General features: G+C 39.2%; 1 protein-coding gene across 4 annotated transcripts in view; it reads left to right on the forward strand.

Annotated features, from left to right (window-relative positions):
• Positions 1–16,451, forward strand: part of CHODL (chondrolectin) — a gene marked incomplete at its 5' end in the record, with an annotated part of 606,923 nt that overhangs the window by 573,002 nt on the left and 17,470 nt on the right. The window contains one exon of one of the 4 annotated variants that reach the window (XM_079921892.1): positions 14,893–14,971. The exons of the other annotated variants lie outside the window; for them this stretch is intronic. Coding sequence (XP_079778018.1) covers positions 14,893–14,971 — 79 coding nt within the window. Of the gene's footprint in view, positions 1–14,892; positions 14,972–16,451 lie in introns of those variants that run through there. 4 annotated transcript variants of the gene reach the window in all.

Here is a 16,451-nt window from a genome sequence, read left to right on the forward strand (position 1 = left end):
TTTGTTCTTTGGATGACAAATAATAACTTTCCTTTCTTCCAGCCACAAAAAATATTCACCCCTATGCCAGTAAAGACCCCTTTCTCCCCTCAAAGTTTTATGCTCTTATGACATCAGACTTGAAGTTCAAAATCTTGTGATAATCTCTACAACACAGCTTCCCCTCCCCCGACCCCCCCACCCAACATTCAGTGGTGGAACAGGACAGGATAATCTCTAAAAATGTGTAGTTTCCTGCCACCCACATCTGGCCCCAAAGCCAATGTCATTAATTTTACGTTTTCCTTCAGGCATCCCGCTTCTGGTATCAATTTCTGTATTAGTTTGTTTTTGTTGTACTAATGGTACATAACAATGGATTGAAGCATGCCAGTAACTTACAGCAACATACAGTTAATTTCCAAAAATGGTCCTGTGGGTTGGCTGCGGAGGGTACGCTCTAAGCTGTCACTGAGGATCGGCTTGCTGTCACATGTCCGTCATCCTGCAGCCCGTCATCCTACAGGCTGAAGGAGCAGTTGCCACCTGGGAGAGCTCTTTCCTTGTGGGAAGATCTAAAGTGCAAAAGAACAAGAGAAATCACACATGCACATTTTAAGTGTTTGCTTGGATATGGCTTATGTCACATCCTTACATTCTGTTGGCCAGTCAGTCACGTGGCCAACATCAATCAACTGAATAGGAATTTTACTCCTCCCGTAAAAGGTGTGAGTGGGGAGTAAATATTTGTGAAAGTAGTACAACCTATCTCAAATGATTAAGTGGGTAGTAGCCAAATAAAATATAATTTTGGACTTTAGGGGGAAAAAGTTTCTAAACTTACCCTGAGAGGAAGCTATTACCTTTACAGTATCCTCCTTTGTTTCCTTGGGCAATTTTCTCAATGCCATTCAGAGTCTTCACCGTTCTAGTTCCACACAGAACTCGCTTTCCTAGAACATTCCTTGTAGAGAAAAGAGCTGGGAAGAAGTAGAACCATACTAAAACAGCAAAACAAAAGTCACTCAAATTGTAGGCCACAGATTTTTTTTTTTACCTTGAAAAGACTGTTTTCAATGAGGGAATCATGCATTTCAGGGTTACAAAATTGGCACTATTAGTTTCTTGTGAAATGTGACCTTTTAAATGAAATAGCTTTATATTGCTGTCATTGCTAGAAAAGGAAAAGGGAAATAAAAACTAAATAGAATTTCAAGTATTTAGGCTTGAAATTACTTGAATTTCATTATCTCTAATGCTCATTGACTCCATATAATATGGCTTTATCAGTTATTATAAAATATTAAAAGACAGACACAGTGGGGTAAATACAAATGCAAAGTAATTAACGTAATAGAAAGTTTATATCTAGTATCACTTTATAAACAAAAAGTTTAGTTAAAGAGGATTGTCTGGAGTTACAAGGTGGGTTAATATGCCTCTTAATAGCAGCATTATGCATTAAAATACCAATGAAAAAGGTAAAATATGACGGAATCATTGAGTAGCAAAGTTATAATTTTAGCATAATTTATGTCATAATTGACCAAAATTATTTTTATGATAATGACTTACTCAAAAGATAGCTTTAAAAGAAGATAAATACAAACTGCTAGAGGTACAAATGCTTTTTTATTTTATGATTTTTCTTTCACTTACACTTAGAGGAGCTTCATTTATTCCTGCACAGGTGTTTCAACTTTTATAATGTGTTGGATTCAATTCAACAAACCTTATGTCCCCAACCATGGGCAAGATGCTGTGGGGATGTAAAGACAAAAATGGCCCTTTAGTTGGTGATATTATAGTTCACTGGGGAGGATGTCTGTCATAGTTTGTCTTTGCAGAAACAAATTTGCTCAGCTTTTAAAATTTTAAAAAAAGTACTAATCAATGTTACAATAAAGAAGCAGGACTTCTAATAAAGATTTTGATGAACTGTCAGCTCCTCTCCCTGACAGTCCACTGAAGTGCTCAGTACTTTTTGTTCCAATATCATGAAATGACACTGCTTGAAAAGTTCCACGCAGTTGCCTATTTATTTTATAACCTGTTTAGCAGAAATTGTTTCCATGGCTTCCGGCCATTAGGCGTATCCTAGCTCTGTGACTTGGCATAGAAGTGCTTCCTTCCATCTGACTTAATTTAAGCATCTTCTTCAGCTCTACCTTCCAGCCAGTACCCGAGCCTTTCCAAAAAGGGTGCTAGAAAGAGCACTGAACTGGCCATTTGAATATCCATGTTGTAGGTCTGGGTGCATGACCATTTGACTGTACCTTACTTTAATTTTTAACTTATTAAAAAAAGAGGATTTGAAATATATCTTTTCAAGGTCTCTTTCAACTTCATTTCATCCTCTATGTATTGCTTCCCTTCTTCAGTCTCTACTGCTCAGTACAGTAGAAGTCCTCCAGCTTCAGAATCAAAGAGCCTGGTGTACACTCTGCTTGCTTTGTGGGTTTTGGTGTCCTTATCTATAAAAGTGGGACAACGATGTCTTCAGTTCAGTTATTTGGAAGAGTAAACTAGCTAGTCAGTACAGTGCTTAAGACACCACTCAGCACAGAGCAGGGGCTTTCCCTTTTTGGTCTCCCAAGTGTCACACAATTCCCTTTTCCTTTCCATCTCTTTTCATGTTTACCCTTGTTTGCTGCTTGGGCCTCTACAAAAGGGCCTGGCTAGGTGTTCTGAGAACAAAAGAGACATGAACCTTGCTGGGTCCTAAATAGGCTTCTCTTTGGAAAGACCAGAACTGGATAATGGGTATTACTGCCTTAGTGGTCCTGGGTGTTTGTGACAGGAGAAAGCTTCTAGTTTTATATAAGAAAAGGGTGGCAAAGGAGACACAGTTACAATAATCCTGCCTGAGTTTAACTGAGATACTCCAGGACTGGTTTATCTGGAAATCGAGCTCTCAGAAAAAAGCACTGCTGAGGTTAATGTTCAGCAAATTTCCATTGGTCACATGCCATCTTCAATATTTCTGCCCCATTTGTCCTATTATTTGCTTAATATTTTTTCTTGAAAATGATCCAAATTAGTCACTCAGTCTAGTTCAAGCAGTAATATCTGTAAGATCATGTTTTTGATGTGCTAATTATGTTGATTTCTTAATACACATAAGAGTAAATATATAACTATTAACATTTAAAAAATATTTCACCTAAAACCCTCTAGATCATCTCTGGGAAACACTGACTTACTTTTGATTAGAATTGGCAAATGGCTGTGTGATGGATGGAGGATTAGGTATGTGGAATGGGAAAAAGTCTGTCCCGGGGAACAGTGGCTAGTGGAGGCTCCAGTCTTTCCATGTCTATTGCTCAGGAGGGCTTCCTCTTGAGAGGTGGTTTGATACTGTGTTAAGAGCACAGATTTTAGAGCCTGACTGCCTGGGTTCAAATCCCAGCTATCGTCTTTTAGCCATGTGTAGCCTTGGGCAAGTTACTTAGCATCCTTGTGCTTCAGTTTATCTTTAGAAATGGGGGTAACAGGAGTGTCATAAGAATTTTGTGAGGATGCAGTGGGTTAACATATGTAAACCTTTCAGAATAGTGCCTGTTCTGAATGTAATTATAAACTGATATTATTATTGCTATTCTTCTCCTAAGAAAGAAAGACTCATAGTCTCCAATAACATGATATGTTATGAAGACCTGAGTTTAGCTTTAACAGCCCAGCTAATATTTTACTATAAAACACCAACCCAAATATTTTGAAATATACATATATTTTTAATAAGATAATTTGGCCTTGGTTCATAATTGTTAGGCTACTTCTGGTAAGACTTTATGCATCCCCTTTTCTGCTCTTCTAAAGTGCCAATGAAAAGATTTCATATTCAAAATTGTATTATTTACTAATTTACACTGTGACTTAAAATAATCTATCAAGGTTTAAAAGTTTAAGTCCATAAAATACTGTCTGTAGTCTGACCATAACTTTCAAAAAACACATAATACAGAATGCATGATATTTTAATTCTTTAGTAATATATCGAGGAATGATATTCCAAATTGTATTATTCATACAATGAATCAATAAAGCTTAACTTTTAAAAATGCTAAGATAAAGAAATTTTCCATGCCCAAGGCTCATGGTTAACTGTGCACATTAACATAAGTGCAAGAAAGCAAATCACATTTTATTAGTTTTCACTTTGATGACAATAAATAAGCTACTTTGTGTGAAAACTAATATATCCTCATTCAAATGCTCTACTTTTACTCTCTGATTGCTGTCAGAGTTGCCCTGTGAGTGGAAAGTGGGTGTTAGCCAGATGACTGTAGACTATTCTCTGCGGGGGATAGTTGCTTAGATGATCATGTTTCTGAAAGGATATCAGGCGACTTCCTTATGTGTGTAGGAAAAGGAAAGAAGAGTACAGAATATTTTATTTTTCCTGTCCTGTCATGAAACCTGGCTTAACTACCTGGCTTGTAGTTAAGCAGAAAAGAAACACCACTCTTTCTGATGTTGTGTCCTAGCTCTTAACCTGTTTTTACAGCTTTCCTTATGTATCGATACATTTTGAGTGTATGCTAAGGTCCCCTTTGATAGGTAACTCATGAAGTAAGTGGTTCTTTGTAACAGTCATGAAATATCTGGGATAAAAGAAGATAATGCAATTAAAAGAAGAGAGAGGGAACAATACATCCCTCCACCTTTAATCCCCAGCACTGTTCCCATATGTCTGATAATGCATGGGTGCAAAGTGAGTTATCAAAGTTCATCACTGGAAAGCAGGAAGGATCTGGAACACCACTTCTACTCTGAAGGCTCTTCTATTAAATGAAATAGACAACACTGTTGCTGGGTTGGAAAAAATACACACCAAACATGGTTCTGTTTCTGAACTAACTTACCTTCCATTTGAGAAGGTAAAATACATGCATATAAGCAGCTAAGTAACTTGTGAAAATTGATAGTCCAAAGCATTCTACAAGGTAGATATTATTCAAGGACAAAATAAGTGTTTTATGCATTTGGGAAAAGTGAGAGAGTGATCTGAGATGACTTTTTTTTGAGAAAAGTGGAGCCAATGTTTATGATAGGCATAGTGAAAGAGACAGGCATGGAAAGGTGGGGAAAATTGTAGCAGTATGCATCGTGGTGAGAAAACAAAGACTGTCAGTCACCTGGTTGGGGGTGCTGGCTGATTTATGAAAGCAGGAAATGGAAATAAATCTAGAAAGGTAAAGAGGGTCAAATTTTGGAGGGCTTTGGATGCAGGACGAGGGAATTCAAATTTTAGTCTATCAGCCAGAATGTAATCGAAAGCTTTTGAGCAATAAAATACGAGAAAACCTTTGTGTGTGTGTTTTAATAGGAGCTTTTGGTGGTGGCATTATGCATACATTTTCCTTCTAAAATATTTGTCTTATGTTTTCTACAAGTATATTTATGTTGACAGCAGGAGCAAGTTAAGAAATTAAAATAATGAATATATGAGAAATCTGTATTTCAGACAAACTACGTGTTGATGGTGTGTAGGATAATTGGATGTACTGGGGTTGGGGGAAGCTAAAACCTAAATCCCAGTCAACTCTTCGGAGTGACTACAGGTATGTATGCACTGAAGTTATTCCTGTTATTGTCTATGAACTGTAAGAGTTATTTCATGTGATAAAAGGTTTAAGAAGCAGTAGTTATCAGGAATAATACAATCAAATAATTCTTCAAAAAAAATTTAAAAATCTGTCATACATGCAACCAGCTGAATATATTTCACTTATGGTAAATTAGGTGTTCTACACAGGTTTTCCACCAAAACTTGTTGAAAATAGCATTTTGTTGCTCTGACAACCTAGAACAGCAATTGGAAACTAGAACATTAAAGGTGAGACAGAAAAGACAGACAAATAGTTCATATTTAGCTAAATTTTTTTTTTTTTCTTTTTTGCGGTACGCGGGCCTCTCACTGTTGTGGCCTCTTCCGTTGCGGAGCACAGGCTCCGGATGCGCAGGCTCAGTGGCCATGGCTCACGGGCCCAGCTGCTCCGCGGCATGTGGGATCTTCGCGGACCGAGGCACGAACCCGTGTCTCCTGCATCGGCAGGCGGACTCTCCACACTGCGCCACCAGGGAAGCCCCTGGTATTCCTTTTTGATTTTTATAAATCCAGGGAGAGATTTGAAATTCTCAAGTGTTCAAAAATGAATAGTTTCCCCTCTTAAAAGTGTATAGATTTAGAATGTCCAGTTATATTTGCATCATCTGCTGGTTATTAAATGACTCAACTATCCTTTATTTTTTTCTGAACCTTAAAAACTTTTTTCATCTATTTGAGCTTTGATTGCTTTTGGTAGATTCTGAACATTATGATCCTTAGCTCAGGATATGATAGCTATTTATTGATTGAAACTCTGGTTTTCAAAATGTGTTTTATGAATCCTAAGTGTTCCACAAAATATATCTAAAGTTTCTTTGGAAGGAAGCATGGTCATTATGGCCACTTGGTTTAGGTGCTTTCTGTTTCTTTTAGATTTTACCTCAATGCCATGCTAGGAATTGCAGTTGTGGGGCTCAGCAAAGGAGTAGGTAGTTTCATAATTCAAAATGTTTGCAGCAATTTGATAAAAATACAATATTTTGCATCCTAATAATTTTGGCATGAATTTCAGATAACCATTTGAACAATAAATGCACATTTTCTATTTATAGTTATAAGATATCCTCAGTATCTTACATTCAGGTAGCAAACATTATATAAGAATACATATAGGTAGTGAAATTTTATATTAACATTCAGATAGGTAAAACTTTATTGTGTAATTTCTATTTGTAGGATTTTGAAAACACTTAATTGAAGTCAACATTTATGAATTCCTAGGCACTGGGATACAGGATATTTATGACATGATATTATTTAATCTGCCCTAAAGGAAATTGATGTGTTTACATAAAGAGACATAATATACCTAACTAACTATTGGAGAAGAAATATAGTATACCGTTTTAAAAAATCAGAGCAGGAACATAATTTTTTTCTGGAAATTAAAAAATAAGTCTCATATAGGAGGTAACAGTCAATCAAAAAGTTGTGGACACGCATTGTTCTGCGCAAAGTAGAACTTTGCCAGGCAAATCAGGATGTATGGTCACCATATTCATGGAAGACATTACTGATGCAAGTACGTAGCTTTGTGGAGACAGAAAAACAAGATTTAGAGTCTCTAACATTCTCATCAAGAAATGTACATTTGAATCTTGGATTCATGTTCATTCTCTCTTAGAAAAAATATCTTCGGCTAAAATGTGGGTGACTCTGCAATTTCTGCAGAATAGGAAGGAAAGGTTTAAACTAAGATTCTTGAATGCAAGTGATGTGAATTATTCTTGAAAACCTGTCCCTTTACAAGCTTAACATCTGTCAGTTATCAGTAAAGAAAAGTAAGGTTTAGAGGGTTCTTCAGACTTGTGGAAGCCTCCTTTCATCCCTGCCAGGGGATGGAGGAAATATGGAGGAGAGGAGACTGTCCTTCCTCCATCTGTGCTGGATGCTGTATCCAAGGTCCCTCCCACACACACCCCACCCTCATTCCTGTAAGCAGAAAATGAAAAAGGAGAAGTGCCAAAATCTGGCTTCAGGTGAAGGTGAAAAACTTAATTCAGAGACTCGTTCATTCTTACACTTATTTACTTGATAAATATTTATCAGGCACCTACTGGTGGAAAATAAAACCAGCTCAGAATTTATAATCTAGGGGGGACAGACAAACGTTAAACAACCAAACAAGTATACCCTCAATTTTAACAGAAAAATAAGTACAATATGTGCTCCTTCAACGTTTGTTGAATGAGTAACAGATGCAGTCATAGAAATAAACTGGGAGAGAGATAAGCAGGGGTGGACTTGGATTATGTGGTCAGGGAGGAAAGGTCTTTCTGCAGATCTAGGCAGAAAGAGAAGGACGGTGTCTTCATTTTATGAGCAATCGTAAAGAGCTTCTTAGCACCCGGAACTCTGAAGTTGGGTTAGAGAAATCAGTGTGCAGTGTGGGAGAAGACCCCAGCCTTCTAGTGACCCTCAACGTGTGAGAGTAAGCCGGGTGAAGTAATCTGTTTAGAAGGGGTTGATGTAGATGGGTCGGGGAATGAGTTGGGGATGAAGATATCCAGGCCTACCTCTGTCCCCCATTTTGTTCCCAATATGTATTATTTTTTTTTCAAAAATCATTAGGTTATATGCTAATGAGCCCCAGTGGAAATGAACCTGAATCCACAATGATCATCCCAGTTTTGTATTAAGAACTTTATATCTTTTTGCAACTGTTGTATTATTAGACTTCACAAATATTTAAAAATCTAAACCATTCTTTTTGTTTAGTATCAGAGTAAATGACTCCTACCTGTTAGAAAAGATAGGAGGTGCTTAGCTAATAGATTCATGATGATTTCTTGCCTCTCTGTTCTTGAAAGCTCGTGAAAATTAAGGCTGTCTCATGAATCTTATGTGTCCACTCTTTGGAGAGAAATATTATAGCATCAACTCCTTATGTAATATTGTCAGTTTATTTTTTTCTGATATAAGAGATTTGACAATAGAAATATACTAACTTTTGCTGTTTTTTTCCCCTTTGTGTTCAGGTTTATTTTAAAAGGGCTTCTTTACAATGCAGAATATTTAGACTTTATTACACATAAATGATAACTTGTATATATATTTTTAAAAAGCGTAGTCTAGAGGATAGAGACTTTTATGGATGCCCGTAGCTACCAGTTACCTGACAGTTGTGTTCCTTGCTTTTTCTAAAGTTTCCATTTTGCTGTGCTGCAGTGTACACATGCATTTGGCACATAAGCCTTTACCCTGAGAAACAGTGTATGAACAAATACTGAAGTGACAGATGTACCTCCAGAAGGATGTATAAATTGATTTTTTTGTCCTAAAACCTTTGTTTTTTCCCCCAAATTCTCTAACTTTATACGTCATTCCACATACCCCATTTTATTGCTATTATGGCTGCTCTGACACCATTGTTTTCTAGTCACTTGATATATTTGGAGAAACACTGAATATTTGTGCACACAACAAAGGCATATTTTATGTTTTCTAGGTCTTTAGCTATTCCTCTTCCTAAACAAGTTCCTTCTGAATAAAATGGAGCACTTTTATAGGAGGAAATATGGGTTCATCAAATATTTATTTATAGGTTTATGGTCTCTTAGTTGTATTTTCTTTCACTCAACCTGGCACTCAGTTTTATTTTGCTTTGTTTGGATTTAACATTTATGTGGCATCTGCGATATATCGATCTGTTACTCACAGGGTCATAGGAAAATTTTCCAGGACGCCTATTTTCTGATTAACTTGGAAATCAAATAAGAGAGTGGACCCATTAGTTATAAATTGACACTGTCTGTTTTCAAGGGAAGAAAGAGAGAGAAGGAGGGAGGGAAGGAGAAAGAAAAGAAAAAAACGAAGGAAGGAAAAGAAGTGTTAGATTTTCCTAACTTTAGAGTGAGAGAATTATAAAGCTGAAAAGGACTTTAGAAATAATCTACTTCAGTGATTCCCTACCTCTCTGACTATGATGCTCTATTTTTAACAAACATATTTTTCCATGACCCCACATAATAACAACTGTTCTTTCGGTAAATATTGATAAAAAACGTGGAACATTTTTTTTATGAATTTATTGACATTTAAAAATTAAACTTGCATCTGTATACATCTGGAAAATTAGTGTGTATGTATTTATATTATATATATATTACTGACATCCTGGCTGGGGATGATTCTTAGTACACATAAAGATTAACATTTGAAAAATTTGTGAAATATTTCTGGGGCCAAATGCCATTCAGTCAGGAGGCACAGAACTTCTTCAACTCATTCTTTTTTTATATTTTAAAAGTGAAAACCAAAAGAAATGAAGAAACTTGCCCAAGATCATATTAACTAAAAATTTGCATTAATGATTCTGCTAGCCAAATAATTTTTCCATATTACATACTCAATAAGGAATTTGTCAGTTACATACCTAGGTAATTCAAGCCGGATACTTGAAGTAGGGATGACTTTAGCTTATAGTTTTTTTTTGGTTTAATTACCTCAATTTTGCTTGTTTGTATTAATGTATGTTAAGACCAGTTTTAGTATTTCAGCCAAGATTAGAATAAAAAGTATTGGCCCATGGTAAATTGATAACAGTGGTACTGATTGCATTGCTTTCAGTTAATAAAGAAGCACTAAAGGAAAATTTTAATTTACTGATTTGATATTTAATTACACATTCACATAAATTCATATGATTCTTCAGATCCGATAACATATACTTCTAGTAATTGAGTTCCATAAATATTTTTAACCCATCACCTGAATGGTCAAAACATGTAACAGACTCAATAGTTCCTAAATTTAAACTTTTAAATGATAGGAAGGTAGTTTTTTATAGTGTATATAATTCTTCATTAAATTTCAAACAGCATTATGAACAGTGAAGCTCCCTAAGATAGCCCTATAAAGACTAAGGCTTCTCCTGGGATTATGAGGAAGAGTAGAACTGGCTCTTGAATGAGGCAGGTCACGTATTCCATAGCACAGACATGGTTTGAAAAGAACAAGTAAATCTGGGGAATTTGACCAGCTGCTCATCCTTGCATTCAAGGCAGTCACAGGATTGCACAAATGCCAAGGTGTCACCTCTGAAGAATTGGGAGGAGAAACCTTGGATTCAATGGTCTCTTCCTGGAAGTGACAGCTAATCATTATGTAGAAAAAAAGAAACAGTTTTCGCCTACTGCTGAAGTGGTTATATTGTAATAGGTTTATTTTTCACTTTCAAATATTTATTATGTCTTGGCAGTGCTATTGATAATGCTCAGGAGAATCATTTGCCATCTTTAAAGTGTAATAGAATGAATAAACTAGTTACTATTGGATTCCAATAACATTTCAAATATATTAATATAAAGTTGTAATAATTTTAAATATAACAAATCCCCTTTGTAGCCCATTGCGATGGACTGAATATTTGTATCCCCCTCCGTATTCTCATGTCGAAATCCTACTGCCCAATGAGGTAGCATTAGGAGGTGGGGCCTTTGGGCAGTAATTAGGTCATGAGAGTGGAGCTCTCATAAATGTGACTAGTGCCCTTATAAAAGAGACCCCAGAGAGCTCTTTAGCTGTCTTTCCTGCATGTGAAGACCTAACCAGAAGTTGGCAGTCTGAAACCCAGAAGAGTGCCCTCTTTAGAACCCAACCATGCCAGTACCATGGTCTCCAATTTCCAGCCTCAAGAACTGTGAGAAACAAATTTCTGTTGTTTGTAAGCTACCTGTCTATGGTACTTTGTTACAGCAGCCCAAACTGAGTAAGACAACCACCTTTGTCACTTTTTGCTCTGGAACACATATGAGTGAACCCAGCTGAGGCTGAAGCCACTGTACAGAGTTGCCCAAGTGAGAAGCCACTGAGTGCAAATCAGTGCCTGTAATTCAGACTGTCTGCTCCTGAGGCTTATTAATGGGCACACAAAACAGATGCTTGCTGAGAATTGCAGACGTTTGAAAAGGAATAGGGAGAATGAAGGAGGAGGTTGTATATTTGGGGCATACAGATTCCATAGTGTTTTATTAAGGGCCCTGATGTCACTTTCCAAGACTTTGGATTCTAGATATTTTTGCTCAATTGATGTTTCAGAGCTTCTGGAGATGCATTGGTTGACTCTGCCTGAGATTTCTTTGGGATCACTCTTGTTGAGATCACCTTTCTATTCTGGGCCTTGAAGAGTAATGTTTTAGGTTGTTGAATCAATGTTGAACTCCTTAGCCTAATCAGTTTGAAGTTCTCATTTGAGTTGCTTTTTTTTTTTTTAAACTGGGCAAAGAATCTTGACTTGCAACAGACCTCTCTCCTGATTTGCCAGTCACCAGTCACATGGTCTTGTCACACCTTGGTTTCAGGGAATGTGAAAGCCCAGCTCTACACATGCACAAACATTCTTCACATAACTTCAGGTTCTCTTGGTTACTCTTGTGGGAGCCCTCATCTCCTGATTGATCCAAAAGCAGTTAAATTTCTGGGACTAAAATATGTTTGCTATGAGAAAGTAATTTGTCTCCTGTGATGCCTTGTGTGTATTCACAGGAAAAAAACAATGAAAGTCATTTGTTTAAAAAACTAACATTTGTTGCTTTCCCCTAACTTTCCATAACTTTGTATTTTTGAAAAGGAATTTTGCTGACAATTTTAAGTTTGTCTCCTACTATATGCTATATTAAAAAAAAAATTAAGACAGACGCCCTCTGCCCCATGCTCTTCAAAGAGAATATCAAGTACCACTAATATTCTATACTTATGACTACCCAAAATGTGCTCTATGAATTTAATGATGATCCATCCAGATGTTTTCTGTGATGGAGAAGCAAATAAAGAACCTGTCTTGTCAGCTGGTCTCCTCAAAAACATCATATCTGAAAAGAGCCTTTAATGATTTGTTCTGAGAAGTCAAACAGCTACCAGAATAACTGCTAAGTAGCCCTAATTAATGGGCGTGGCCACCCTGAACCGATATAATCATAGCCTAAAGATAAGAAACTATACTAGGAAGCCTGTGCAACCATATTGAGGATATAGTTATTAATATAATTTGGATTTTCTGAAGTACGAAAACCATGGGGCTCCCCCTTGCCAATAATGGCTTCAAGGACTTGACGGCTTTTTAGGCATTAGGGACATTTGGGGGGTTATCCATATGTGGAAAATTACACCCAGTGCTTCTATTGTAATCCACTGGCATTCCTTCCCAAACAGGGACCTTTCCATGATAGCTCTGAGCCACATGATTATCTGGGAGTAGGATGGCATGAAAGGAGCTCCCATTCAGAACCCTACCTAGTTCTTCAGGCACCTGGAGCAGTCATCCAGGTCATCAGCCAATGAGGATCATCACACTGAACCTGAAGGTGGCTAGAGAATTCCTGCAAAAATCCCTGATTCCTCATTCCTCCAGGCTAACCACGATACTCATTCACACTTTCTTCCACTGTAGCCTTTATACACACAGTCATCATTACATTTCTTCCTCCACACTGGACTCTGAAGGCACCTGGAACAAATTTCTGACTACAGTCATACCCAGTGACACTCTATGACATGATTTACAGGGCTGAGCTTACATATACCTCCAATTGCTTTGAGGACTTAATGTTTTTAATTTTCCATTCAAGATCCCAGCAATACCTGTTTCTTTTGGACCTTTAGCTGGTGGAGAAACTCACAAGATCCATATCCTTTACATGATTTACCAATTGCCCATGGCCCTGGAATAAATTATCTTTAATATTTGTATAAGGAAAATAAAGTAATAGACAATATTATAATTATTTTGGAATTCTGCTTTCTTGAGTAGGGTGGATTTAATAATCCTTAAGATCTTTCCAAGTGTTAGAATTTCTTATTCTATATGACTTGTCTTTACTATAGAAAGATTGACTTTTTTTTCCCTAAGAAAACAGTCCAACAAGTGTTGAGTGTACTCGTGGCTTACGAAAACAAAAGACAGGGAGGTGCTGTGAAAACCAAAGGATTTCGAAATCATTAAAACCAAAGGATTTCGTTTAACAAATCCTGGTGCATTTAAAGCAACATAATGGCAAAATACCAGTTCTACTGAAGCCCATTATGAGAGCCTCCTCAGGGTTCCTATCATGGACTAGATATAGATAAAACTCTCATGGACTGTTTTTCAATACTCCAGGAAAATGCAGCATCCTTGGGTGGACTGTTATTACAATAAAGACCAAGTCATGTTATGGAAAAGTGCCTTTGTAGGTTTTAGAATGGTTTGCTTCTGATGTAAATCCCAGGTCACTGATAGATGATTACAAAGAAATACATACCTTTATGTCCAGGAAATTCCCAAGTATTCAGAAAATTTATTTTATGTTGATGGTTTTCCCTAGAGCTACAAAGACTGAGATTGAAATCATTTGGGAAAACTGTTTCAAATATTCTCTTTAATTTACTCCTTGGCAACTTAGTCAAACAGCCTGCTTGGAAGTAATCTACTTGCAGAACCTAGGTGGAGAAAAACCTGCCACACTGTATAATTCACGGAGCATGTTTTGGCTCCCACTCCGCCAATCCATTTTAAATAGTGGCTAGTGCCCTGCATCTAGCAATACATATGAGCAAACAATTGAGCACAGAAAAAAAAAAAAAAAAGGCCCCACAACTTGGCATCCCCGTGGACATTAATCTTTGAGAAGATCAAATGGATCCAACTTTCGCCAGAGTTTAATAGCAAAGCTGTCACATTTTACACAAATGAGTATCCAGTCGTCTAGCTAATGGAAACAGGAAACCGGGAGGAGCGGAGAGGAGGTGGGGCCGCTGACTGGACTGTTATGCAAAGTGGCTCCTGTTTTTAGGGGAGGGGCCGGGATGCTCCGCATGACAGGAGAGACGAAGTAGTTAAAAATTATTACTCGCGAGGGGCTGGAACCTCGGCATGTGGGTATATAAGACGGCGCCTCCAGCGCAGAGCTGCTGCTTTGCCGTTGCGGGAGCCGCGACCAGGAGGTCGCATGGGCCCAGCCTCTCACTTGCCAGAGGCAGAGGAGAGGCGCCAAGGGCGTGGTGGGATCCAAATCGAGGCTCCTGCCTCACCTCTGGGATAGACACGGGACCCCCTAACTTCTGTTGCCTCTCCCGAGACGCGCACCCTCAGGGTCGTGCGCTCTAGCCCGGCACACTCGCGCGCGGCACCAGCGCGCCCGGCGCCAGGTCTGGCCAGAGGCGATGCGTGCAGGGGGCCGGGCAGTCGGGTTCGGGCGGCCGGAGTAGCGCCCCGCGGGGAGGCAGGGAGACAGCGGGGTTAGAGCCCCGGCTGCGCGGCGGGCAGAGGCCCCTTCGCTCCACGCCACACCTGCTGCCGCCGCAGCCGCCGCCGCCGCGCCGCGATGAGCCGCGTGGTCTCGCTGTTGCTGGGCGCCGCACTGCTCTGCGGCCACGGGGCCTTCTGCCGCCGGGTGGTCAGCGGTGAGTCCGGGGCCATCCGCCGAGCGCACGAGCCGGGAGAGAGGGCGGCGGGGCGCGAGGGCGGTGCGGACCAGCCTGTCCTGGGGTGGAGGCTCTCCGAGGGGTTGGAAACCCGTGCGGGGTAGGTAGGGGGCCGGAGGAGGCAGGGGGGAATTGATTGTATTCTGCTTTCTCCCCAGCCCCACTAAACACACAGAAAAGTTTAACTGTTTTGGAAGCGCCAGGTTCAGTAGCTGAGAAGCGAGCCCCGCTTCATCCTGAGCAGTACAGCGTTGTCTAGGACTAATGTCGACTTTCTTTGTAAGAGAGTTGGCCGCAGGGTAGGGCTGGTACCTGTAGAAGGGGTGGGGTACGGCGTAGGCAGAGGGAGCCCAGAGACAGAGGAACCGCTGCAGAAATGCCACCCCATGTCGTCCTGGCTCGACTTCAGTCCTCGCCCGCACAGGGTTCACTCAGATGATTTCCGAGACCAGACCTGTTCGCCGTGTGGGGCTCCCAGACCCAGGGGCATGCAGCCTTTGTTCTCAGGAGGGCTGACAAAGACCAGGGGACTGGTCGTTGTGTGAGGACGCCCTTACATACCTCATTCCAAGTTGGGGACTTCTCAGAACATGAAGTCTGCTCGAGTTGGGTTGAGGTGTACATGGTCATCGATGCAGGTTTGTGCACACAGTGGGTGCCCAATTAGGTCGGTCGAGTCAGTGCAAGGGAAATGGATCGGAATTGGCAAGCTTCCCGGAGCTGGCTTTGATTTTTCTTTTCCTTCCACTTTCATTGTCCTATTGTTGAGCAACTCGTGTTGCATTCATTCTCCCTTACTTTTGGGGAAGGTCTCTTAAAAAACATAAAGATTCTCAAAAGCCTAGGATGAATGAACAGGACCTTACAGGAAAATTGAGCATGGCTATCCTTATTGAAATCTCTTGTGATGCTAATTAAAGTGTTGCAATAAATATTTGTTGAATGTATGTGGGCATGTGTTTTAAGTGTGGGAAGTTTTTTAATGTAAAAAGCACGAGTTCCTTTTCACGTTCTGTGCATCTGTGTAACAGGTGTCACTAGAGGTAGAGGTAGATGACAGCTAACAGCAACTTAATCAGTAGTGAAACTAGACCTTTAGAAACTGGCATATTAAGCTTAATCGTTACTGATCTTCCCTCAGCAATGTGATGTTCTACATCTTCTGAATATAATCCTTCAATGTCTGGTTATCAATCACTCTCCACTAACTTTTTGGCCCTCAGGAGACACTGGAATTAAATACATTGTGAAATGTCACTTGGAAGTGCGTGTTGCTTACATTTTTTTCAGGCTGTTATTATTATTCATTTATAAAATGAAAACTTTACAGTATCAAACAAGGAGGTTACAAAAGCCATAGCATTAGATCCCATTCCCCCTATTTTAGCTTAAAAATAAGTTCACCATAAAACTCATCTGAATGTGTAAATTACTTATCTGACTGCCCTTGTCTCTGTCA

The sequence above is a fragment of the Stenella coeruleoalba genome, assembly GCF_951394435.1.
Source record: "Stenella coeruleoalba genome assembly, chromosome: 5".
Taxonomy (NCBI): Eukaryota; Metazoa; Chordata; class Mammalia; order Artiodactyla; family Delphinidae; genus Stenella; species Stenella coeruleoalba.